Source organism: Pantherophis guttatus, chromosome 6, assembly GCF_059756535.1.
Source record: "Pantherophis guttatus breed Tessera chromosome 6, ASM5975653v1, whole genome shotgun sequence".
Taxonomy (NCBI): domain Eukaryota; kingdom Metazoa; phylum Chordata; class Lepidosauria; order Squamata; family Colubridae; genus Pantherophis; species Pantherophis guttatus.
In genome coordinates, this window is record NC_142068.1 from 58,904,389 (window position 1) to 58,929,396 (window position 25,008).

Genomic DNA, 25,008 nt, shown 5'->3' on the forward strand with positions numbered 1-25,008 from the left:
AATAACAATATTTTAAAAATATTGTTTAACGCATTGTAAGCTGCCCTGAGTCTCCGGAGAAGGGCGGCATATAAATCGAACCAATAAATAAATAAGTAAGGAGTGTGTTAGTCTGAGGCGGTAAAGCGTGTGAGAAAGTGAAGGTCTACTAAGTGATGAAAGAAAAAGGCTGTCTAAAAATGGCTGGTCAGTAAGGAAAGGAAAAGGTTTAGGAATAAGAAGCAACAGTGGTAAATTCCTCTACCTTCTTATTGCTTCTTATTCCTATACCTTTTCCTTTTCCTTTCCTTACTGGCCAGCCATTTTTACACAGCCTTTTTCTTTCATCGCTTAGTAGACCTTCATTCACTCCCTCACACGCTTAACCGCCTCAGACTAACACACTCCTTATTAACACAAACGTTGTTGTATGTAGACCCTACAGCAGTGTTTCTCAACCTTGGTCGCTTGAAGATGGGTGGACTTCAACTCCCAGAATCCCCCCAGCCAGCAGCGCTGGCTGGGGGGATTCTGGGAGTTGAAGTCCACCCATCTTCAAGCGACCAAGGTTGAGAAACACTGCCTTACAGAGACGCAGAAACACTAGAAGGAAAATAAAGCCAATTCCTGACACTTTCTCCACACGCTTAACCGCCTCAGACTAAACACACTCCTTTATTACCACAAACATTGTTGTATGCAGACCCTACAAGAGACACAGAAGAAAGGGCGGAGGAGGGAAACCCCATTCCCGACGTCTGCAGTCCTCCAGGATTTAACTTCTGGCAGCAGCAGCCGTTTTCTCCCTCCAAAGTTGGGCATCGCCTAACTAACCCTCTCGAGACACCCACCCCTCTCAAGAAAACGCGGTCCTGGCATGGTCGCCAGGGTGACGAGGTTCAACAGAGAGAGAGAGAGGGGGGGTGGGGAGGCTGCCTTTCAACCGAAGCGGGTTTCGGCTTTCCTCGCTTACAGGGCTCGACGGAGGAGCTTCTTTGGCGCAGCGGGGCGATGCGAGGAGCCCGCAGCTGGCCGTTTTTTTTTTCTCCCCCCCTCCCCCTTTTCCCGGGAAAGGGCTTCAAAAGTCACGGCTCCAAACTCATCCCGCGCGCCCTTTCAGCCCGCGGACTCTTTTAAGGCGCCTCCCGGGACACGCCAGCCCTTTTGCCCTTGACTTGCCGTCTCCCGCCAGCCGCAAGAAGCTAGAACCTGCCGCCACCTTCTTAAATTCACCGGTGACGGAGAAAGAGGAGGGGGAAAAAAAGGAAGAAAAAGACCCCGGAGGACGACGCAGCCTTCCATCACTCACCGCCGCTGCACTTTGCAGTCACCCGGGCCCCCAACTCTCGTCGCTGCCGCCTCCATGTTTGTTGTGTCTCCCGAAGCTTAAACGTAACCTATCGCTTCTCCTTAACGAAGTCCCGCGAGAGTTCAACACGGCGCGTCCCGCTCGGGCCAAGGAAAAGGGCTTTAAAGAAGGATTTTCCCAGAGAGTTCATGGCGGGTTCATGGCTTTTGTTTTTGTTTTTAAAAAAGCTTCCGGCTCTCAAACGCCAGATAGGCTCCGGAGCGTGCAGAACGGGATTAAAGCAAGTCATTTTGGTGGACATAACGCTGTCTACCCGAGGATCGTTTTTGAAGCAAAGATTCGTCGCTTGGGCAGATGACAAGGTTTTGTCTGGAAAGGATGAAATGAGTGGCCAGCCCCGCAGATGCTGGATTCCAACGGGAACCAGAAGTGAGAAGAAGAAAAAAAAATAGCGCCTTCTCTTATCTCTTTGAGGTCCTCATGCAAATCTGCGCTTATCTAACCGTGCGAGGCTGAAAAGCGGGGGACAGAACGTAGGCGGCGAACTGGGAGAAGCCAGGAGTGAGACTGCTTTTAGACGTCAACGATGGCGCCTGCGGGAGCTTTGGCTTTGCTGAGATGCTGCAGGAAAGTAAGGGGCTGTAAAACTTGTAAGGGCGACAGGCGAAGAACTGCCGCCTGGATGGCTCCGTGGCAGAGCGCAAGTTTAACACGCCGAAGGGGTCTCGCTGGCGCTCGGTGCCTGGCACATCCAGATGTTCAAATTGCTAGGTGATTGGCGAGGGATGTTGCTGGTCCCAGGACACTAATCGAGACGAATCCCTAGCTTTTTACCGTGGGAACGAGGCCAGGAAGTTAGGAAGGCAGTTTTGCAAATCCTGAGATGTCTTCTAAGCCAGATATTTTGGCTTGGGCTGTTGTGTGAAAGCAAACATTGTGGCCTGCGACACAAAATTAATTGTGTGTTGTGGATTGGGGTTTAATATAGAATAGAAGGGAAATTGGAATTTGGTTAAAATTAGAGATGAAAATGAAGGGTAAAATTGGTAAAAAAAATAGATGAAAGTGAACACAATGGCAAAAAGGAGGTATAGAAATGGTAATCTTATTTTTTTTTTTATTTGATGTATATGCCGCCCTTGTCCGGAGACTCAGGGCGGCTTATAATGTGCTAAGCAATAGCCTTCATCCTTTTGTATATTTATACAAAGTCAGCTTATTGCCCCCACAACTGGGTCCTCAATTTACCTACCTTAGAAAGGATGGAAGGCTGAGTCAACCTTGAGCCTGGCGAGATTCGAACCTGCAGTAATTGCAGGCAGCTGGTCTTAATAACAGGGTGCTTTAGACCACTGTACTACCAAGGATCCTAGTCCTAATCTTAGTTGTAAAATTAAGAATTGTTTAAATTTATTAACCGGCCAAATAATCTGATTAGCAAAAATACATTGTATGTTTGTGTGTATGTATGTGTAAAAAATAAAGAAAAACTTTTTACAAAAAAAAAAAAAGAATTATGTGTTGCAATGCATGAACCTTGACAAGGAATTAAAAACTGTTATTTATTGGACCGAGTAAGATAACAGATGAGGAACCAGGGGGGCCATGTTTAGGGTTGGTTCCCTTACTCTGTGTTAACTCTAAGATATGGCCACGTTTGGTGGTTGCAGTCCACAGCTTTATGTTCCCAGATTGCAGGGTTCAGGTATATACAGTGTTAAAGCATTGTCACCTTTTAAAATTAAGAATGCGTTGATGTGATATGTAATAAAGGGTAACAGATAGGGTTAGGGTTGTTCAGTGGGAAACTACAAGAAGGATAACAAGGTGAAAGGAATGTCAGAGCTTCTGTATTGTTATGTTAATTTTCATAGAGATCCAGTTGCTGACATTTTTCCTCCTGAACAACGTTAAAGATTCACAAGTACTTTTGATTTATTTATTTATTTATTTATTTATTTATTTATTTATTACATGTATTTATATGCCGCCATTCTCCCGAAGGACTCAGGGCGGCGAACACAGTTAAGAAACAGTACCGTATTTTCCGGTGTATAAGACGACTGGGCGTATAAGACGACCCCCAACTTTTCCTGTTAAAATATAGGGTTTGGGCTATACTCCCCGTATAAGACTACCCTTCTTCCAATGCACACCAAATAAAAATAAAAAAAACATCAACTGGCTCACCCACAATGTAAAAGCAGCTGTGCTAGACCCAAAATGGCCCCTGCAACAAGCAGGAACCTCACACAGCCACAAAAAGCCCCCCCAAAAAACTTTCACACTTTACACACACACAACACAACTGGTTCACCCACAATATAAAAGCAGCTGTGCTAGACCAAAATAGCCCCTGCAACAAGCAGGAACATCACACAGCCACAAAAAGTCCAAAAAACCAACTTTCACCCTTTACACACACAAAATTCCACACACAGCTTTGTGAGATTTTGTGTGTTTATGTAGTTAGAGTGAAACACTACAGAAACACACTAAATGTCAGAAAGCTGCACAAATATTATTTTATTTTATTTTTATATGAAAGCTAAATTTAAAACTTCCTAAACTTTAAATGGCTAGGTCTAAAAAAGAACAACTAAAAAAACCCCCCAATTGACTATTTTTTTTAAAGCTCCCAAAGGGGAAAAAAACTTACCCAATAGAACAGGGGTCTCCAACCTTGGCAACTTTAAGACTTGTAGACTTCAACTCCCAGAATTCCTCAGCCAGCTTTGGTTTGCTGGCTGAGGAATTCTGGGAGTTGAAGTCCACAACTCCCTGCTTGCTTGATTGCAGGCAGGGAGTTGCTTGCTGATGGAATAGATTCAGGCAAACGAAGCAAGGCAAGCGTTGCGACTAGCAGCTGAGGTAAGCAAGCTGGAGGGGGAAAACTTTTTTCCTTTTACATGGCTTTGGCAATCCAAGGTGAGTTTCCTGCAACTCAGCTGGGATCGTCAGAGCTGGATCATCAGAGCCATGTGAAAGGGAAAAAACTTTTTTCCTTTTACATGGTTCTGGCCATCCCAGCTGAATTGCAGGGAACTCAGCTGGGATCGTCAGAGCTGGGATCGCCAGAGTCATTTAAGGCTCGTCAGAGCCTTTCGGGCTGGTTTGCCTGGTTATAGGAGAATGACACCCGGCATATAAGACGACCCCCGACTTTTGAGAAGATTTTCATGTGTTAAAAAGTTTTTTATTTTATTCTTTTAAATATAAATTTAATAATAATAATAATATATATATATATATATATATATATATATATATATATATATATATATATATATATATATATATATATATTTGTTTTCTGAGGTTTTCGCTGGTATTTGTATGTAGGTCTTTGGTTATTCGGGTTTTCTCCCACGTAAAATTGGAAGTGTCTTGGCGACGTTTCAACAAAGTCTCATTCGTCATCTTCATGCTGGTGTTTTCGGCTTCATGCTTCTAGGAGCAATGTTGTGTGTGTGTGTGTGTGTGTGTGTGTGTGTGTGTGTGTGTGTGCAAGTCTTGGTGTATTCGGGTCTTCTCCCATGTAAGATTGAGAGCACTTTGGCAACGTTTCGACAGAATCTCATCTGCCATCATCAGGCTTATGCAAGGGGTCTTCTGCAGCAACTGCCATTACTATTTCAAATCTGGTGCTGGTAGTCTGCTTTGCTGGGATGGCCCCACCTCTTCGTTCTGATTGGTTGGGAGTCCCAGTCTGTGTCTATTGGCTTGGCTTCGGGTGTATGGTTGGTTTTTCTCCACCAGGTGGCAGGGTTTCATCTTTGTGGCTGGCTGGAATGTGATTTGGTTGGAGGTCTTGGGAGGGGGGTGTCTGGCTTCTGGGGTGTAGATTTTTCTGTCTGTGAGTGCTGGGACTCGTTTGTTGACAAGGGCTAGTTTCCAGATGTCTGGTAGGTGGGAGGTATCGTCACGTTTATTCATGTTATGGGGGTGTTTTTCTATTTCAATGGCTTCCATAATGATTCTCTTGTTGAGATGTTCAGTTTTGGAGATTAATTTGGTTATATATATCTGTCTTCTCAAGTTTTCGCGGGTGTGTGTATGTAAAAAGTTAAAATCTCGGGTGTTTTCCCGCATCATTAAAAGTCTGTTAATTGAAATACTTAAAACCCTGGCTAAAATCCCAACTTAAAATCCTATATATATATATATATTCTGTAGCACAGCCATATAGTACAAATTAGAACTGCAGATTTTATATGAAATATCATTATTTGCTGAATCTAATGTTATCTCTAAATATTTTCTTTTTTTCTTTATATTAAAATATTTTTGCCCATAGCCAAGATGGAATATGCCTCTCTGCATAAATGATTGGATGACACATTCTTGTCTCTCTAAATCTTTCAAATCAGAAGCTTTACCACATATAATCAAAGAAGGATTAACTTGTGCTCCACTTCAGACATATACAGAAGAAGAGTTAATGATTAAACAATCAGGTAATGTGTCCGGTGTATTTAAATAGATTCAAATTCTTTCAACAAAATCTGAAATTTGCTGGATTCTCACTAGTGATTTAAACAAATTATAGAATCGTTCAACTGTGGCTGTGCTGATAATAACAGTAACAAGATCAGATTTTGCAGAACCACAGTGATGGAAGCTTGATTTTAAAAGACTTATATAAGTACCTAATAGAGAAATACCCCAAATCCAGTATTTATAGTAGTTTGGCTTCATTTGTGAAATATTTGTCCTGTCTGGGCATTGTACAAATAGTACAATTTGTACTATTTGTAAATAGTAAATCTGAAGGACATAACATTGGGTTGTTTATACTAAAGGTATGCTAATAATATGAGTGCAACTCATTCAGTTCTTCTAGCATTGTTCTTTACAAGCTAGGATCTTTAAGCTAGAGACTACCTTACAAGCCCATATATTGTTGCTTGTTATATTGTATCCCTCAACTTGGAGGTTTGTGTAGGGTATTGGCAGTCTGCTGTTTAAATATGTATATAAATATATTAAAGCTTGGTTCCTTTATATCCTTGTTTCTTTTGTCTAGTAAAAAAATTTGCTCAAGAACAAGTTGTTCCATTAGTACAAAAAATGGATGCTGATGCAAAATTTGATGATTCTTTACTCCGAGGACTATTTGAACAAGGGGTTTGTACATGATTGTTTATGCTTAAAAATGACTTAAGCTTCTTTTTCAGCTTTAACTAGGTTTTATACAGTATAAGCTCCATGTTTGGTTGTTAGCTACAATACTATAGTCTGTTATAGAATAGTATAATCTAAAAATGAATTATGATCATTGCCGAGTGAACGTTGGGACAGAATGCTGGTTTCCATTCATTTTTTCCTGTAGATTTTACTCTTTATCTTCTACTTTAAAGGAGAGACAATTTAGCAAATTGCTTCAGTGGAAATAGATTGGGAAAGATACATGTGTAGTATTATGCAACAAGCATTTTGATTATTCTTTAGTAAAAATAAAGATCTCACAATGTGGTTTATATATCACTGATTTTAAGGTCTGCTGCCTAATATTCCATTGACTTTCTAGATTTAAACCCAAATAGTTACCCCTAACTTGGAATTACTTGGAAATTCAATTGGATGTCAGTAGCTCTTGCTTTGACTTGAATTTTTATATTGGGATATAAATCACAACTTGTATACTTTTCTTCTCCGTAACAAAAACTTATTCTTTTTTTTTCTTAGTTAATGGGTATTGAGCTTGAAGCAGAATATGGAGGAACTGGATCTTCTTTCTTTTCTACCATTCTGGTAGTTGAGGAGTTAGCCAAAGTTGACCCATCTGTATCACTTGCGTGCGAACTCCAAAATACTTTCACTAATAAAATGTTTACAACGTATGGCACAGAAGAACAAAAGAGGACCTATTTGCCCAGGCTGGCAAAAGACATGGTATGTAAAGCACGATGACTAAATTAAAACAGATTTACAAAGTTTGCAATAGTGTCATTTACTATCACTACTAAGTGAGTAATATTACTATGAAATTAAGATCTCAATCCCCATTAAGGTTACATTGAAACACTGTGATGTTCAAGTTAACATTAACATATTCCCAATTGGCATTGTACAGGTAGTCCTTGACTGAGGACCACAATTAAAACCAGAATTTCTGTTGCTAAGCAAAGCAGGTGTTAAGAAAGTCACACCCATGCCATGGTCATTAAGCGAATCATTGCAGTTTAAGCGAATCTAGCTTTTTCTCCATTCACTCTGCTTGTTGGAGGCCAGCTGGAAAGGTTGCAAATGTTGACCACATGACCCTGGTACATTGCAACCGTCATACTTGCAGATTGCCAATTGTCTGAATTTTAATCATGTGATAGTGAGGAATGCTGTGATGTTCCTAAGTGTGAGGATCCATTGTAAGTCACTTTTTTTCAGTGTTATTTTAACTTCAAATTGTCACTACATGAATGGTTGTAAGTCGAGGACTACCTACTGTATGTAGAGTTGCTAATGATTTATTAAATCTCTGTGTTTTATAACATAATCTCTTACTTGGAGCTTTTGCTGTTTTAGATACCTGTAAATTTTGCAATTCAAAATTATAGTGTATTTTACTGACTAGAAAACCAAGGTCATTCTAGTGGTTTAAGATAAAAGCTATAAAGTCTGAAATGTTACTTTTAAAGTTTCAATTTTATTAAATTATTAAATATTTCATTTTCTTTTATTTATCACATTTATGTAGCCATCCACCCTATGAATATGACTCTGAATGGCATACAATAAAAAATAGACCATAAAAAACCCTATCATTAATACATTTTTAAAAATAATATTTAAAAATATAATGATGGAGCATCTTTACACACATTTAAATTAATATCTTTGAAGTGATCAAATATGCAGTAAATATACATGTGAAATAGAAAAGGCAGCATGGCTAATTACATTTGAATAGCATATCCTTCAAAACTATTGTAAAGAGAAAACTCTTCAAATGTCTCTTGATTGACTACCTGCCTTTATTGTTATATCAATGGCTAATTGTGCCAATAAATTAGAAACCAAGCTCTTGCCTCCGGATTTTTTAAAATTATCTTGACTTCTTTCAAGGCCAATACCATAAAAGGGAAGTTTTCTCTGATTACTTTGCCAAACCTATATTTTCAGTGTCCAGTGGAATTAGCTGACCTCTGAATTCTATGTTAAATGGTAGATGGGCGCCATCTGCATTTCTGAACCAGGAGCTGGCAGTGATGCCTTCTCCATGAAGACTCGTGCTGAAAAGCAAGGGGATTATTACATCATCAATGGATCAAAGATGTGGATTAGTTTTGCAGAACAAGCAGGGGTGTTTTTGGTGATGGCAAATGCAAACCCTTCAGCAGTAAGTAGTTAAAATCATTGCAATGTGATTGTGCATGTATTGTTATACTAAGGTTAAAAATATAGGATAATGTCAAGTTTTCACCTCGCTTTTTCTAATTGCCATTTTCACATAAATCTTCAGCTTATAGACTATTTTCCTCTGCTTGGAAACTTCAGCAGACAAATAGGGGCAGAAATTGTTATCTGCTCCAGACGATTTTTTTTTCTTCATTTGAGGAGGCCTGTTTATTCAGACCAGCAAAGCCTACTGTGCTTGGAAATAAGGTGACCACACTTTGTGACCACACTGAAGACTGAAGTTTTGACCACTTTCAGGTGGCCTAAAAGATTATTCAAGAAGGGACTGTCTTTGGAAGCAGAGGTGATCCAATTGCAGTGCAAACAAAACCCTGCTTTTCTTTGCTTTGTGTCAATGTTTTGAAGGTATCTTGCTCTCAAAACATTTGCTTCAAATCAGAGGCTAGTAATCTCTTCATCTATCAAGGAGTATGTTGCAGAATCTTATGCTGTAAAGTAACACACATTTTTAATTCAGCTGAAGTTTCATACAAGTGCCAAAGCTCACTTGCAATAGCACTTAGACTTATATACTGCTTCACAGTGCTTTACAGCCCTCTCTAAGTGGTTTACAGAGTCAGCATATTGCCCCAACAGTTTGAGTCCTAATTCTACCCACTTCAGAGGAATGGAAGGCTGGTTCCAACCTTGAGCCTGGTGAAATTTGAACTGCCAAATTCAAAGGCAGCCGGCAGTCAGCAGAAGTTGCCAGCAGTACTGCACTCTAACCACTGCACCACCGAGGCTCATAACTCGTTGAATCTCATTTAATAAAACAAAATCTTACGTAATTTCAGATTCCTTGCCTGAAATCACCCATGAGCAATTTACATTGAAGTCACTCAAAATTTTGGAAGCTTTTTATTTCATTTCAGGTGTGTATGTGTGTCTACATAGATGATCCAGAAGTGGTGTTAGAATAGTATAGACATTGTGTTGCCAAACCAGACACTATTAACTACTGTATTTTTCGGAGTATAAGACTCACCTTTCCCCTCCCCCCCAAAAGAAGATGAAAATCTGGATGCGTCTTATACACTGGATGTTGCATCAGCCATATCTGGTGGGAGGGGGGAGGGAGTTGGTGTGGTGGTGGCAATGGCAACAATGGGCGGCAACAGGCAGCTAACCTGACCTGCTGCCCCATCGCCGCCACCCCTTCGCTGCCTGGAGAAGCCTGCCGGGCCGCCTGACCCGCCACATCATCCCCGCTGCCCGGAGAAGCCTGTCTCGCCTGCTGTCAAACCGCTGCCACCTGAGCTGCCGCTGCATTGCCACCACCTGCCCTCCTGCCACCTGCCTGCCTGAGCCGCCACCCCGCTGCTGCCCACTGCGACCCCATCGCTGCCTGACAGGTTAGCACCTGTTTGTAAATGGTTAGGGGTGCAAGGGTCTTCAAACCTGACAGCTTTAAGACTTGTGGACTTTATAAGTCCCAGAATTCCTGAGCTAACATGACTGGAGGAGGAATTCTGGGAGTTTGAAGTCCACAAGTCTTAAAGCTGTCAAATTTGAAGACCCCTGGGTTAGGGGTTAGGGTTAAGGTTAGCACCTGTTTGTAAAGGGTTAGGCTTAGGATTAAGGTTAGCACCTGTAAAAATTATTCTGCTATACTGGTATTTTATTAAATAATATATTATTACACCATTTGGTTCAAAATATTTTTTTCCTTGTTTTCCTCCTCTAAAATCTAGGTGCGTCTTATAGTCTGGAGCGTCTTATACTCCAAAAAATACGGTATATTAACCTGGGTGCTCTGGCATAGAGAATCTATGCAAGTCTTGATACAAAATGCAACACTATGGCAGGAACTGCAGTTGGATCACCTGTGTAGGAAAAAAGTTATGGATGCCTAAAGAAGGACCCACTTATTTGAGTGGAACTTTGAGTATGAATTATTTTGCAAGGGTTGGAATATATTTATATGGTATATACTCACCAACATGGTTAATGTATTACTGTATTTGCCTTTTCCCCCCTTAGGGCTATAAAGGAATTACATGTTTCATAGTAGACCGTAATTCAGATGGCCTACATGTAGGAAAGAAAGAAGATAAACTGGGAATCAGAGCAGCATCTACATGTCCTGTAACATTTGAAAATGTGAAGGTAGAATAAAACTTTTAAAGCAGTGTTGCATTTGGTTCTGAGTTTGAAATTCTATGAGGTAAGCCAGCAGGCTAAAGTTATAGAACCCTATGAATTTGGAAAGAGAATGATGTATCTCAGGTTTGCATTTTGTATAGATGGGTGATAGCCTAATGGGATAAATATCTTATCAATCCATATTATCAATTGAAAGGCACATGGCCATAATTTATAAGTGACCCAAATTTAAAAGACAATTTCTGAATATCAAAAGCTGCAGCATTTTTGTTTTCTGCTCTGCTTTAAATTTCTTCATTTTTAAAACATGTATTAAAAAAATTAAAACTAGATTTTCCCAGATTTTCCCTAGATGTTTTTGAATGCAGTGTCATAAATAATGGCCTTTTGACTTTTGGAAAGGACAACAACAAAAAAAGGAGTTGATACTGATTATGCTTTTGTTTCTTTTGTTTGTTTTTCTTTTCTTTTCTTTTTTTTATAGGTTCCTGAATGCAACATAATGGGACAAGTTGGTGAGGGCTATAAGTATGCTATTGGAATGCTGAATAAAGGAAGAATTGGCATAGCTGCACAGGTGAATATACTTGAAAATAACTGGCCTTGATAGGCAAATCACAATAAAAGAGGAACTTTAACTCTTGAGTTCCACTTTGATTTTGAGAACAATTGCCCCTGCAATATTAAGCTGAAACAGAAGCTCAATAACAACATGCAGAGAGAGTTTAGATGCATGAGAAAGTCAGTTAAGCAGGAATGAGAACAGTAACAGAATGAAAACAATTCTGACAGTTAATTCCAAAGAAATGCATACTTAGGGATAAAATTGTTGACCATACCAAATAGTACAAAGAATAATTTTAGGCATGCTCAAAAACATGAGCTTGGATTTTTTGCCTTTTTTTTTCTCCTTTGAACTACAGGCAACTGTCACATACTGCACTCTACCTTTGAACATGCCATCTGTTTAAAAAAAAAATGGCACATTATGGAAAAAAGGAACTATTTTTATTTTTAATATAATTTTATTAAAAGTTTTAGAAACAGGAAAAATTAGTGCAAACTAAAATAAAAGAAAAATAGAACTAAAATAGAAGAAGGGGAAATGAGAAAAAAAGAGAAAGCCAAGGTGCAAAAAGAAAAGAAAAAGAAAAGAAAAAATTGATATACAGATGTGACTTTTGATTTTTACAGCTGTCATAAGTACAACTGTAGATTTCTCTAAAGTTATAGCATGACTCTCTTCTTTGCATATAGTATATAATCATCAAAAAAGAACTATTTTTCAATCAACAGAAGTCATGGTTTCTTTGGAGGCATGGCATTTGTTGAATCACACAGCTAATGTTAATATTAAATATTATAGTTACTTTCTGCATGGAGGATAAATGATTAGATGTGACAGGTCCCTCAAAAATTACATTGAACAGAATAGTTTCTCTGCTAAGACAATCCTAGAAATTCCTATATGTATCTATATGCAGTTCTGAAAAATCCTTTTGAAGGCTTGTAACTTTTTCCTAAAGAAAGACAGCTAATCATTCTTAGACCACATTTGTGTCTCTGTGAAATCCCATATTTGGCAGATAGATTTCGTTCGTTTTGCAGAAGGACCTCCCTTCAAAAATACTGATCCAAGTCTTTGGAGTAAAGCAAATAACTCTGTAATCTATTCTTTGCTGCAGTATTTTCCTAGTGAGAATAAGACAATGATAATATGGATTTCTTCACCTCAGTAACTTCTTTTTTTAACGGGAGGCATTTTATGGCTTCCAGATGTTTCTGGATGTTTCATATAATTCATATAGGATCATATTAGCTGACTATGTTAGGACAGCATGCCAGCCCTATTTTAGAATGAACAAATCTAGGATTAAATTACCAGTCCTTTAGGAACTGCTATTTAGTGATAAACCTATTGCAATAGTTGTTATGAAATTAAGGTGCTATGTGAATTAAGGTGCTTTGCAATAATTTTAATGCTTGTTTATCTGCACACAGATGCTGGGATTAGCACAGGGGTGTTTTGATCATACTATCCCATACACAAAGGAAAGAACCCAGTTTGGAAAAAGCATTTTTGATTTTCAGGTATTGATTGATGTGTTCTGTGAAATAGGTGATAAAATATAAATAATTATGGCTGGTAGAGGTAAACATTATGAGCCATGAGCTATACCGTACTGTTACTATTCTACTGCAGCAAATACTGAGTAATTACCACAAAGCAATATATTGATAGTCCATGTATAAATAACCACAACATATTCAATTGAACAACATATCTAAAATGTCACTTCTGTTCCAGATAAAAATAGTTTGCTTTTATTATTTTATACGTCATGACAAAATTGTTACAGAATCCATATGCATTGTCAAGTAGCAGTTATAATATATATATATAACATTGTATGTAACCAATTTTGATGAACGACCAGGACAACAATGGTTTCCCTTCTTTGTCTAGTTTTAATTCAATTTTGGCCATTCTGGTCACTGATCTTTACACACTCACTCATGATTAAGCACTTTCAAGCCCAATTAGATTTATAACTGAGTAAAGGATTACTTAAGAATTGCAAGGATGCTACTATAAGATTGAGAACTCCCATGTATTGTTGATGGCCGTGAAAGGAGAGTTATTTTTTTCCTGAGGGCAATGTTTCAATATAAGTTTTATTTCTAAGGGACTGCAACATCAGATTGCTCAAGTGGCCATTCAGATTGAAGCTGCAAGGTTGCTGACCTACAATGCAGCCCGATTTGCAGAAACTGGGAAGCCATTTATAAAACAAGCAAGCATGGCCAAATATTACACAGCAGAGGTAAGGTCTCTATTTTTTTCTGTTTAAATTTTAAGCAGAACTGAAGGGAATTTATTGTTTCTTTCAGGTCTCAAATCTCTGTTTCAGCCAGCTATGCAGAGGGGAGGGCAGAAGAAATGAAAAATGAAACCTTAAATATATTTTAGAGGATTATTTAAAAAAAGAAAGAATAAATTATTTCCTACTTTAAAAGAGAGAAATTATATTATACATTTTGATTATGTGTATGCTTATTTGCTAACTAGGGTTTACAGTATATGCTGCTCCAGTCCCAAAGGACTTGTGAGTGGAGTTTTGGTTTTTTGCAGATATTTTTGGTGCCTTGGACCACTCCCTGCAGTTTTTCTGGCAAGTTTTTTTTGTGGAAGTAGTTTGTATTACTTCCTTCTTAGGGCTGAAAAAAAGTGACTAGCTCACTGGCTTTGTGCGAAAAGCAAAATTAGAACTCACAATTTTTAGCTTCATGCCTTAACTACTACACCAAACTGGCTTTCAGTGGCTAATAGACCCTCTTAAAGTAAGAAATTAAATACGAACAAATTAGAGTGTGTTATCACCGCAAATTTTATCTTATTAAAGACTGTAAATCCAATCCTGTACGGATTCGATATCTCTGAAATAAAATTCAAATACAGGCTGCCATGAGCTCAAAGGTTTGGTTTGGTGTGGTTTGGTTTGGTTTGGTTTGGTTTGGTTTGGTTTGGTTTGGTTTGGTTTGGTTTAAGCATCCCCATTTAATTTTTTTGTCATATAACTATCAAAGTTCTTTGTCAGATTGTGGCAAATTATATTTCAAAATAAACTGCTATGGTCAAAAGAATTATAGTTTTCCACTTGAGATCCATAAGCTTTAGAACTCTTTAATTATGCATCATTAGTTTAACATGGCTTTATTTGATTAATATTTTGTATCTTTTGTAGTATATTTATTAGAAGGGTGGTTAATAGTAGAAACCAAACAGTTCATAAACCCTCATAACAGGCTTATTGTATATCTTAAAGGTTGCAACTCTAACAACAAGTAAATGTATTGAATGGATGGGTGGAGTTGGCTTCACAAAAGATTATCCAGTTGAAAAATATTACAGGGACTGCAAGATTGGTAAGTTATATATGATGCATTTCTATATGTTGCATTGCATTGAATTCAGAATTTAATTATTGCAAAGCTGTTAAAAAGCATCAATTTTAAGAGTTTTCTGATAGATATTCAGGGACAAATTCTTCATTTATCTGACAAGGAGTTTTTCTTGTCTTTTTCCTTAATAATTTTCCTTTAAAATGGGATGGTTGGCTTAGATGAGTTGAAAATATGGTAATGAAAGCTGATACATTTCTTCTGCCTAATTTTCTTAGAGGAAGAGCAGTTAAAATAACTTTCCTTTGTATTCTTGTGTATGTGTATATATTTTATTATTCATTAGGTTATTCATTAGATTTTTATCCTGCCTTTATTACTTTATAAGTAACTCAAGGTAGTGAACATATCAAATACTCTTATTACATCCATTTTAGCCTTTTCATTTATTTATCCTCTCACTTCCCTGAATATTCTCATCAATTCTGTGTATACTACTTTCCTTCAGTTCAATTATATCCTCTCTTTTCCTAATTTCACACACAACGTATCTATATTTCTTCCTTTCATTTAATTAATTAATTCATATCCTTGTTAAATAAGCCATGATGGCTTTGTTCACACATAATGCTATAAAACATGGCTTATGGCTTTGCTGATACACAGTTAATCAAAATCAAATAAATCATGTTATGTTTTAGAACACTATATAAATGCAATCATTTTTTCATCAGTAAACAATTTACTGATTAATACATCCCTGACTCCACTGAACTGTCATTTATACAGGTTGTCATTGCAATAAATATAGCAATTTTATCTATATCGATGTAATAGCCTGTGGGCATAACAATGAGAGATAGGAGGAGGAGCTGACTAGATTCTCAGAACCATGAGGGAACATGGGAAGTCAGAAGGCACCCTCCCTAGTTTTCCAGGAAGTAAAAGGAACATAGAGGAGAAATATTTTCAGTCTTGCAAAATTATGTTAATGTAAGCTTATATTGAAGTAAAGTTTGTATTCATGGTTGTGCTTCATGTCTGGACTATACAAAGGATGAACAACAGTTGATTGCCTCCCTTACATTTACGTTGTGGCATAGTAAACTAAAGCTGAAAGTGCTGTAATAAGTTTTTGTATGCCTCCTTTGATTCATTTTTCCCCCTGATGGTTTGTTTCAGGTACCATATATGAAGGAACTTCAAATATCCAGTTAAACACTATTGCAAAGTGCATTGCCCAAGAGTATTGAAATTCCAGGAATTGAGTGACTGTTGCCAACCTGATTTCTTCTCAGAAAGCTAAATATGGTTTCACTTCTTTGTGGGTTGCAGATTATCCGTTCATTGCAAGTTTAAAAACAAGGCACCAAATTACAGTAATTTTTAATTATTGTGCAACTTTCTGTACAAGAGTGTAGTATAAATGGCTGAACTATTAGGAATCAGTAATATATCATAAGAACGCTTACTTGTTTTCCCAATCACTGAAATAAGAGTTTATGCACTTCCACACTCTCTTTTAAACAAAGAAACAAACTTTTGCCTGCTTTTGTATTAGCCCAGTGGTTCTCAACCTTTTCTTCACCACGGACCTCCCCTTTAAATACTTTTTGTGGCCACACACCCCCAAGACTTAACTTAAGATTTAAATCATCACATTTATTTAAGCCTTCTGGACCCCCTGTGATGACATTGTGGCCCCCCCTGGGGTTTGCGGACCACAGGTTGAGATCCACTATATTAACCTATCAAATATCTAGGAGGGCTTTATAATTCTGTTTATTGAAGTGATAAGCCTGAGCATATTCAATAATGTTCAAATACTCTGCAGCTCTTGCAGAGTAGTAGAATAGTAACAATCAGTTCTTGAAAAGATTATCTTATTATTTAGACAAATACTCAGTAATTGGGTAACTGGGGAGATAAAGCAGATTTTTATCCCTTGCTGTTCAAATGAGATACTGTATGTATGCATGCATGCATACAAACACACTTATTTGTTAGTAGTGTGGTAGATTTCCTAACAGGGTAATCCTATTACCATTGTTTGAGATCCCCAATATTGAACAACAAGATAAATGTTATTCAGAAGCACCAGTTTTATTGCATTGTTCCAGGTTTCTTTATCCTGCCCATTAGAATTAATATTGTAGGATTTGGGTGGGGTTTTTTTAGGAGCTTCCGAATTCTAAATTTTCTCCATCAGGGATTTAGTTGAGGACAGTGAAAGTTTTGGCTCTTATATATACGGAGCCTGCCAAATTCCCAATTTTATCCTTTTTCTCCTTTCTCAATGCCACAGATATTTCTAAGACAGCAGGGAGTGGAGATCCAACAAAAGATCTACTCAAAATTCAGAGCTTTCTCTTAAATTCCAAAGAGGGATTCCCAGTCTTTATTACAGTCCTGCAACTGCAGCCCTTTTATCCTTATACAACAGTCTTATGTTCGAGCCTCAGCATTCTGTATAAATTAAATGTAATTACCAGTATTCTTAATTAACAGAACATTCATTTCGGCAACGTTCTATTACATTTGACATATGAAATATTGCAATGGGTTCTGGAATGATGTGTTAGAAGGCATAAATGATATGTAAGGACAAGAGACCTGTGTTTTACATGAACAATGTGTGGAAATGTTGGCTTCTTGAAGGTGTAGATAAGAAAAAATACAAGTTCCATTTAAATCAGTGGTCTTGTTTTAGCTATTGTCACAATCTTTGCCTTTATTGGATTATAGAATGTATTCTACCTCATTGGGAGGAATTATGACAACAAATGAAAGTGCCTACTTTATTTAGTGCCACATTTGAAATATAGCTGTGTCTTACATATGTAAATCATCTGGGTATGATATGTGCCCTTACTAGTAAGGAAGACGGATCACTTGAAACGGGGATTATTCATCGCATTTGCACAGAGGAGTAAAGAAGACAAAAAGAACACAAGAAAACTAGCAACAGTAGAACATTGGGGAATATGCTGACATTGTAAACTGCCCAATTTAAAGCTGTAAAACACTATGGGGCAGTATATAAGTCTAAGTGCTATTGCTACATTCGTACATACTTATTGGCCTAAGCCTCTTAGAGAAGGGCATGAAAATGAGATATGATTTGCACAGGGAGTGTAACATAATCTCTTGTAAATGACACTTGTGAAAGTTGCTTAGCTTCTGCTGACATTTTATATGGCTAGCTACTAGGAAGAAGTGGCATGCTATGATCAGACAGCATAATAATCATGTATTTTGAGATGGTAGGGGAGAGACAGTGCTGAGGATAAGAATGCAAAAGCGCCAGAATATAAGGCCATTGGTTTTATCTTTTAAATGTCAATAACCAGCTGAAGCACTTCGTCTCATTTTTAAACTGTCTTTGGGGATGAGTAACATCCTACTCTTGACTGGGAAAGGTACATGTATACATGCACCCATAGTGTATTCTACTTTTTCTCTAAATCTTTAATGCTGCATGAAAAGGCTTTGCTTGTCTCCCCCTTTTCTTCTCGAGTAGCTCTGAGACTAACAATAACAGAAATATAAATGCAAATTAAACTGGTATGCCAGATAGACAATTTGGGGAGAATTACATCTTTTTAAGAAGTTCATCTCTTTTTAAGAAGTTTATCTCTGTTGTAAAAGGCAAATAATATTTTCCAAATGGAAAGCAATTTTTTCTTTTCTGTTGTAGGTATCAGTGTCCTCCCACTCAATATTTTGGAAGTTTTAACAACTCTAAACTATGTGGGGAAGTAGCTGAAGGTGGTTGGCAATTGAGAGAAAATTAGCAGAATATCTTGCTGTACCCATTTGTATTGCTGACAGCAATCTCTTCTAGACCTAGACAGCTAACTCTAAATTCAGCGTACTAACTTTTTATTTGAAATGGGTTTGTATCAAGCATTCCTTGCTTGGATGAATGTTATCCTGTTTAGTTTGGGCTGCATGCAATGAACTGTATTCATTAAAATAAAGATGCTGATTTTTTTTCCCAACTTAAAAATAACATTTTGTAAACAGAACATCTAATACAGGCATGTTTGTATTGCTTGTATGTTTGTATTGGTGATGGAAACTTGATTGTTGGAAATGTATTTTGTAATTTTCGTACAATGATTATAAGCTTCATCTGCAAAATGATTCTGTGAATCTGAAAAGCTAATTAAATGCAAAGATTAAGCAAAAGAGTAATGAAGTCATATAGGGTATGTGGTCTCTCTCACCCACACAAAGAGCACAATGTGTTTTGAATTCCATGCTTCTTTATCTTCCTCCCATAGCATAATCCTCATTTGCCTCTTGCATTTTTCTTGCCAGTTATAGATTAAAAAAATCAAATACATGTCAGATGTCAGATGTAGCTTACTGTATCCTGAAATAGCAGACACACAACTAGCCATAGAGAAGGTGACATTGGACAGAACATCCTAGTGCTGTATGGAAAACTTGCTTATTTTAAGACCACCATATGGTACTTACCGATAGAGCCGTGGTAGCACAGTGGTTAGAATGCATTACTGCAAGCTCCAGGAGTTCAATTCTGAATGGCTCAAGGTTGACTCAACCTTCCATCCTTCCGAGGTTGGTAAAATGAGGACCCAGATTGTTGGGGACAATATGCTGATTCTGTAAACCGTTTAGAGAGGGCTGTAAAGCACTATGAAGTTGTATGCTATTGCTATTATGATAGGACAGAGGTTGTATTCATTCCTAAGCATAAGCATGGCCATACATATGCACACACAGAGTGAAGCGGTTTGCAGGCTAGCTATTTTTGCACATGTCTGTTCAAGGTACAGTCCCATTCCCAAATCTATGCTGGCAGCCTATCGGGCGTCCATATATTCAGTCCACACAGTTGCAATGAGGAAGGTAGAAACTTTCAAGTTCTGTTGGTTTATGTATGTATTTTAACGGGATACTAAAAAAAAGAACCCACCAAAATGTATTGTAAACAAATACATAGTAAATATTTTAGAACTATTATGAACTTTTCCAAAGAGCAGTTGATAGTAGTATCCTGGACGAAAGACTATTGATTCCAGCTGAGTGCGTATCTGAGTTGGTTATTGTGTGTCTTTCTAATATGGTTTATTGAGTGAGGGTCACAGAAAAACAAAAATGCCATATTAAGGTTTTTAATGTTTGTATACTTGAAGTTATTGGAAGCCTGTCCTCTTTTGATCCCAATATAGTTTAGATTGCTAGGGGGGAAATTTAAAGATTTCCTGTTCCTTTCTGCTTCTGTGTCAGCTTCTGATTTAGCAGTGCTGCAGCCATTGCGATGATGCCAATTTTCCTTAACAAGACATGCTGACCATTGGACATTCTTATTACAGAAGTAAAGCATTGTTTGTATCAGTGTGGATAGGACTCTGCGGAAACTGGATCTTGCAAAAACAGCTTTCCAGAAAATCAGTTGCAGTATCAGTAAGTCAGGAAGGGGCTGGTAAGTGACGGAGAGCAAAGGCGACATCAGAGGCTCTTGAGGCCTGCTGGTTGCCCACCTCTGACCTTGTATAAGATGGGAATGTTGTTGAATCAATTGGAAAGAATGAGCATAACCTCATCAAACTTAATGTATATTTATGTGGAAAATTGCCAAAGTAAATCCAAAATAGTTCCTTTTGACTTCAGAAAAGGAAACTTCTCAAAAATGAGATTAAAGCCAAAAAGGTCAAATGTCTCCACTGCATCTGGGGTTACTCAAAACTGCACGAATAGAAACTCAGCTAGGATGAATATTGCAGGTCAGGAAAGGTCTCAACAAGTCCACCAGCTCATCAACGCAGTTAATAAGCAGTAGCAATAGTGCCAAGGAAGCCATTAAGGAAGGAAAATTTTCCTTCACAAAATAAAAACAACACATCCACCAAAGAAATGCAAGTGGAAAAGAGATGCCAAAAAGAGGTTTTTTGAAGAGTACATAACAAAACACAACTGGGAAAGCTTCAAATGCATCACAACTAGGAAACCATCAGGGAGATGGTTGAACTACAAATCTTACTTCCATAGGTTTGTATAGTGCCCAGTTTAAAAACCTCCAAGATGTTTTTACAATAAAGTTAAGAAAACAACACACCAAGAGCCTTGGTGGTGCAGTAGACTAAAGTGCTGTTAAGTAGTTCCAGCTGCCTGCAATTACTGCAAGTTCAAATCTCACCAGGCTCAATGTTGACTCAGCCTTCCATCTTTTCGAGGTAGGTAAAATGAGGACCCGGATTGTGGGGGCAATAAGGTGACTTTGTATAAAAAAGAACATTGCTTGGGTGGTGGTGGTGAAAGCCCTACTAAGCAGGTATATACAAAAGTATGAAGGCTATTGCTTAACGTATTGTAAGCCGCCCTGAGTCTCCGGAGAAGGGTGGCATATAAATCGAACCAATTAAATAAATAAATAAATAAATAAATAAATAAATAAATAAATAAATAATATAACAGAACATTAACCAAATAAAATTTAATATCAAAGGTATACATTTATATTTTATTTATTTTATTTTATTTATAATAATAATATATTAATATTACTGGAAAATAACAATTTTATCATGAAAGTTGCAAACTAGATATTTGAACTGAATTTTTTCCAGGAATGGAATTGAATTGAATATTTTGTTTGACCAAGTGTGATTAGACATACTAGTTTGTCTTCCGTGCAGAAGCTCTCAATGTGTATTCAAAGCAACAGAATAATGATAACTATAATAATAATACCAATAAGAGGGAGCATTATGTTTTGGATTATTTTGACCAGTTAAATCCATCCAGTTGCTATGGTTTTTTTAACTAGTCATATTAATGTATTTTCTTTTTCTTTTCTTTTTCTTGTTTATTTTCTTGTGCTATTTATTGTTCTATTACTTTTGCTTTGTTTAAACTTCCTTTTTTAATTCTACACTTTTTATAGTTGTGAGCTGCCTAGAGTAGTAAGATAGGTGACAAATAGATTTAATAATAATAATCTAGCCAAAATATTGAGATCAAATATAAAATGATTGGGTTTCTAATGCCAGGGTATTCTTAAGGTTGATCTTTGTACCAAAAAACTATAATGTAGTTATAATAATATTATTTTTTTAATACAGTATAAAGAACCGGGGTGATGCATAAAATTGCTGATCCTTTTGCTGAAATTTACTGTAAAAGCAGTGGTAGGTTGCTACCAGTTTGCCCGGATCGGGCAAACCGGTAGCGGCAGCTGCAGGAGGCTCTCCCCACCCACTCAGACGCTTCTGCGCATGCACAGAAGCTTTTGCACATGCGCAGAAGCATCGCGAGCGAGCGAGCACATGCGCTCACAGCGAATTGGTAGCGACGGGTTTTAAAACCTGCCCCTGTATAAAAGATACAGCACATTTCTGTACTACAGAAGAAGAAAGTTTGCTGAAGAAAAATTACTTCTTAAAAAAAATAAATGTATAAAAATAAATAAATTTTGCATTACCAACCTTTTAAATTTGACCACATTGACATGTATGTGAATTGGTGTGATTTCACTGACATTTCATTTACTTGGACTCCTAAAAAGGTTCCGATATATCCTCCTGACCCTAGGATAAGAATATCTTTCCCAACCTATTGGTCTCAATCAGTGGTGGGTTGCTCCCGGTTTGCACTGGTTCTATAGAACCGGTAGTAAATCCAGCGGGAGGCTCCACCCACCGACCCCAACATCACCAAAATGCTTCTGCGTATGCGCAGAAGAGCGCGCGCGGCCCTGCTGCAAACCAGTAGTAAAGGTAAGTAGAACCCACTCCTGGTCTCAATAGATGTTGGGCTTCTTTCACTTGATATAAAATATTTGGATATCACGTGATCAGGGCAGAGAGGGAAAGGTCCTGTTAAGCTAGATAACTAAAACAGCACAAGGTTGGAAAAGCTGAGACAGTTCTTAGAGGAATTCAGAGAGTGAAATATAGTATTGAACAAACTGTCTATCGGGATCAGGATGTTTGGAGACCAAAGACCAAGTTAGCAGTTATTGTAGGATAATATATGCAAACTTTCTGTAGGGAAGTTTGGCTAGGAAACTGAAAGAAACAGAACTCTTTTGTGCCTTTCTTTGTGCTCACCAACATCCCAGCTGTTATTCCCAAAATGTTATTTCTAGTCTGTGAGCCTTGTTCGAAAGAAATTTATAGGGCGAACTATTTCTAAGATATATTTTTTTTAAAAAAACTTCTATTATATTGTGTTTTCAATGACCTTGTAGCCTGCATTGTAAATTGATTGGAAAGAGACCCAAGCCTAATAAATAGTAATCAGCAGCCTTAATATCCAATATCCTAGCTGGTCCAATTAGGCAAGAATACATAACTCATCACTATGTTTCTTTTGCTGGAGTTATTTACTCAAAATCCCAAAGGATCAAATCTATTTTGAATTGTTTAGGTCCTTCGATGAATCCAGTTTCTTCCCAACTGCTTGGGGTTCTACCTACTACCATCTTTTTCCAGGATGACCTATGAAACTGGTTAGAAGTGGGGTTGTTAGGACTGTTCTTGCTGTAATTTTATCATTGCTAAGGTTTCTGTTGTTGTCAGAGTGATTTAAGTTGCCTTAAGCTTTCCAAGAGATGGGAAAAATATATTTTAAACAAAGGCTTTCCCAGTCCTGAAGTCTATTTCAGGGAGAGAAAGAAAAAAAAATGCATTGATAAGTTATTCGAGTTTAACATGGCCATGTTCTTCCTCATGGGACAATTTCTGAAACTTATTACATAAGCATGAAATGTTGCACAGAAAACAACCAGCTATGTGGTTTAGCATTTTCCTCCACTTAAGGCGGCCACTAGAGGGCTGTGCATTTCTCAGTATTGTAAATAAAGTGAACATATTGGAATCTATACAGCAGAGGGCACAGGAGTGCTTCCATTCAATCCCAAAATTATTAAATCTGTGTTGCATGGAGGCTACTGAAGGGGAGAAAAGCATGGGGGAAAAGTGCCAAGAAAGCTTGCCATTCTGGGAATAATTAAGTGTATTTGTTTCCCGAGTTAACATTTTTTGAAGGTTGATAATAAGTTCTCTTTGGCACTGAAGTGAGATGGCTTTTCAAAGAGTGCAGTGTTCATTCATTATGGGTTTTTTTTCCTTTCTTCTTCTTCTTCTTACTGTTTGGTGCCAGTTTTTCATTAATTCTAAAAATGCAGCTGCTTTTTCTCCCCATGAATAGAAAATTAAGTATATTTCCCTCCTCCTCCATTTCTCACAGTGGAAGTCAGGCCATTTGTCCATCTAATTTTTTGTGTGGCCCCGGAGCCCCATTCTTCAATTTTGTGTGTTGCTACACATTTTTCATAGTTACAAACCAACAACATAGGGGAAAAGGGATGAAAAGTATACCGCTGGTTTCCAGTGGCCGGTTACCACCATCCCACCATTATCAGTCTTGGCCATCTACATTTTTTATATTACAAGCCTTTTTTTCTCCAAGCTACAAAAGATTTCCTATCTCTTGGTCTATATTAACTGATAACAACTTTGCCATGGTTTCTTCTGGTTCCTTCTCTTTTCCATTTAGTATAACTTCTTGTACCAAATATTCAGAAAAGCTTGTTTCACATAGATATTTAACTATATGTTTGTGACTTTTGCTTCACTTGCATTTGTGATCATTTCTATTGAAAAGCTTTTTTTTTGTAAATCCATTGGCTTATTGGTCACCGTGAAATAGCAAAAGAATGGTAAAGAAATTGGACTGCAGTTGGGATGAGTGGGTGATAGCCTTCGGCCTGAATCTGCCTCTTGGAATCATATGAAAATTTTAATTAACTAGGATACTCAGAAGATTTGTCCACAAATTATCTTGTAAGGAATAGAACTTTCAGCCTATGTGCAGTTTACACATGATTTTGAATTTGATGATTGTACACATTTTGAAAGGAAAAAAGTTTCAGTATCAATCTGACCTTTAAAGAAACAAGAATCACATTCAGAGCTTTGCCCCCAACTGATGTCTTTATTTTATCCAAAAGAACGTTGCACCTTTATGAAATGCTTACACATTTGGTTTTGCCAAGTATAGTTTTAAAAAGCCTTCCCCAAACTCTCAGTCTCCAGATACTTGAGATTATTGACTGAGGCCAATGGATTTTGTAGTTTAAGAGCCAGGAGGACACCAGATTGAGGAAAGATATTACAGATTTGGATCAATTGTGAATCAGTGTGACTCTTTTTGCCCTAGAAGAGTTTTATTTCATTTTTTGATCCAACTGTGTTATAAAGTATTCTCTTTTAGCATGAGTATTTGTTTAACATTTATGTTTCATAGACCAATTTGTTAAATAAAATACGATAACCATC

At 37.5% G+C, this 25,008-nt stretch overlaps 2 protein-coding genes across 3 annotated transcripts in view; one reads left to right on the forward strand and one right to left on the reverse strand.

The window, feature by feature from the left end:
• Window positions 1-1,478, reverse strand: part of IKZF5 (IKAROS family zinc finger 5) — a 15,962-nt gene extending 14,484 nt beyond the window's left edge. The window contains exon 1 of one of the 2 annotated variants that reach the window (XM_060683189.2): window positions 1,289-1,478. The gene's annotated coding sequence lies outside the window, so the exon portion shown is untranslated. The remainder of the gene's footprint in view (window positions 1-1,288) is intronic. The other variant, XM_060683188.2, reaches the window with a different exon arrangement.
• ACADSB (acyl-CoA dehydrogenase short/branched chain) lies at window positions 899-18,886 on the forward strand. Its single transcript, XM_060683186.2, has 11 exons — window positions 899-1,919; window positions 5,586-5,745; window positions 6,315-6,415; window positions 6,977-7,183; window positions 8,457-8,627; window positions 10,670-10,795; window positions 11,277-11,369; window positions 12,794-12,883; window positions 13,480-13,617; window positions 14,620-14,719; window positions 15,878-18,886. The coding sequence occupies exons 1-11, from the start codon at window positions 1,875-1,877 to the stop codon at window positions 15,946-15,948; spliced, it is 1,302 nt and encodes a 433-aa protein (XP_060539169.1). The 5' UTR covers window positions 899-1,874; the 3' UTR covers window positions 15,949-18,886.
• Window positions 18,887-25,008: the final 6,122 nt, after the last annotated feature.

Excerpts from the sequence above, each read along its gene's own strand:
- ACADSB (XM_060683186.2), top strand. The coding sequence starts at position 1,875 with ATGGCGCCTGCGGGAGCTTTGGCTTTGCTGAGATGCTGCAGGAAA. Across the intron at positions 6,416-6,976 it reads GAGGACTATTTGAACAAGGG|TTAATGGGTATTGAGCTTGA; the intron begins GTTTGTACATGA and ends TTTTTTTCTTAG. Across the intron at positions 10,796-11,276 it reads TAACATTTGAAAATGTGAAG|GTTCCTGAATGCAACATAAT; the intron begins GTAGAATAAAAC and ends TTTTTTTTATAG.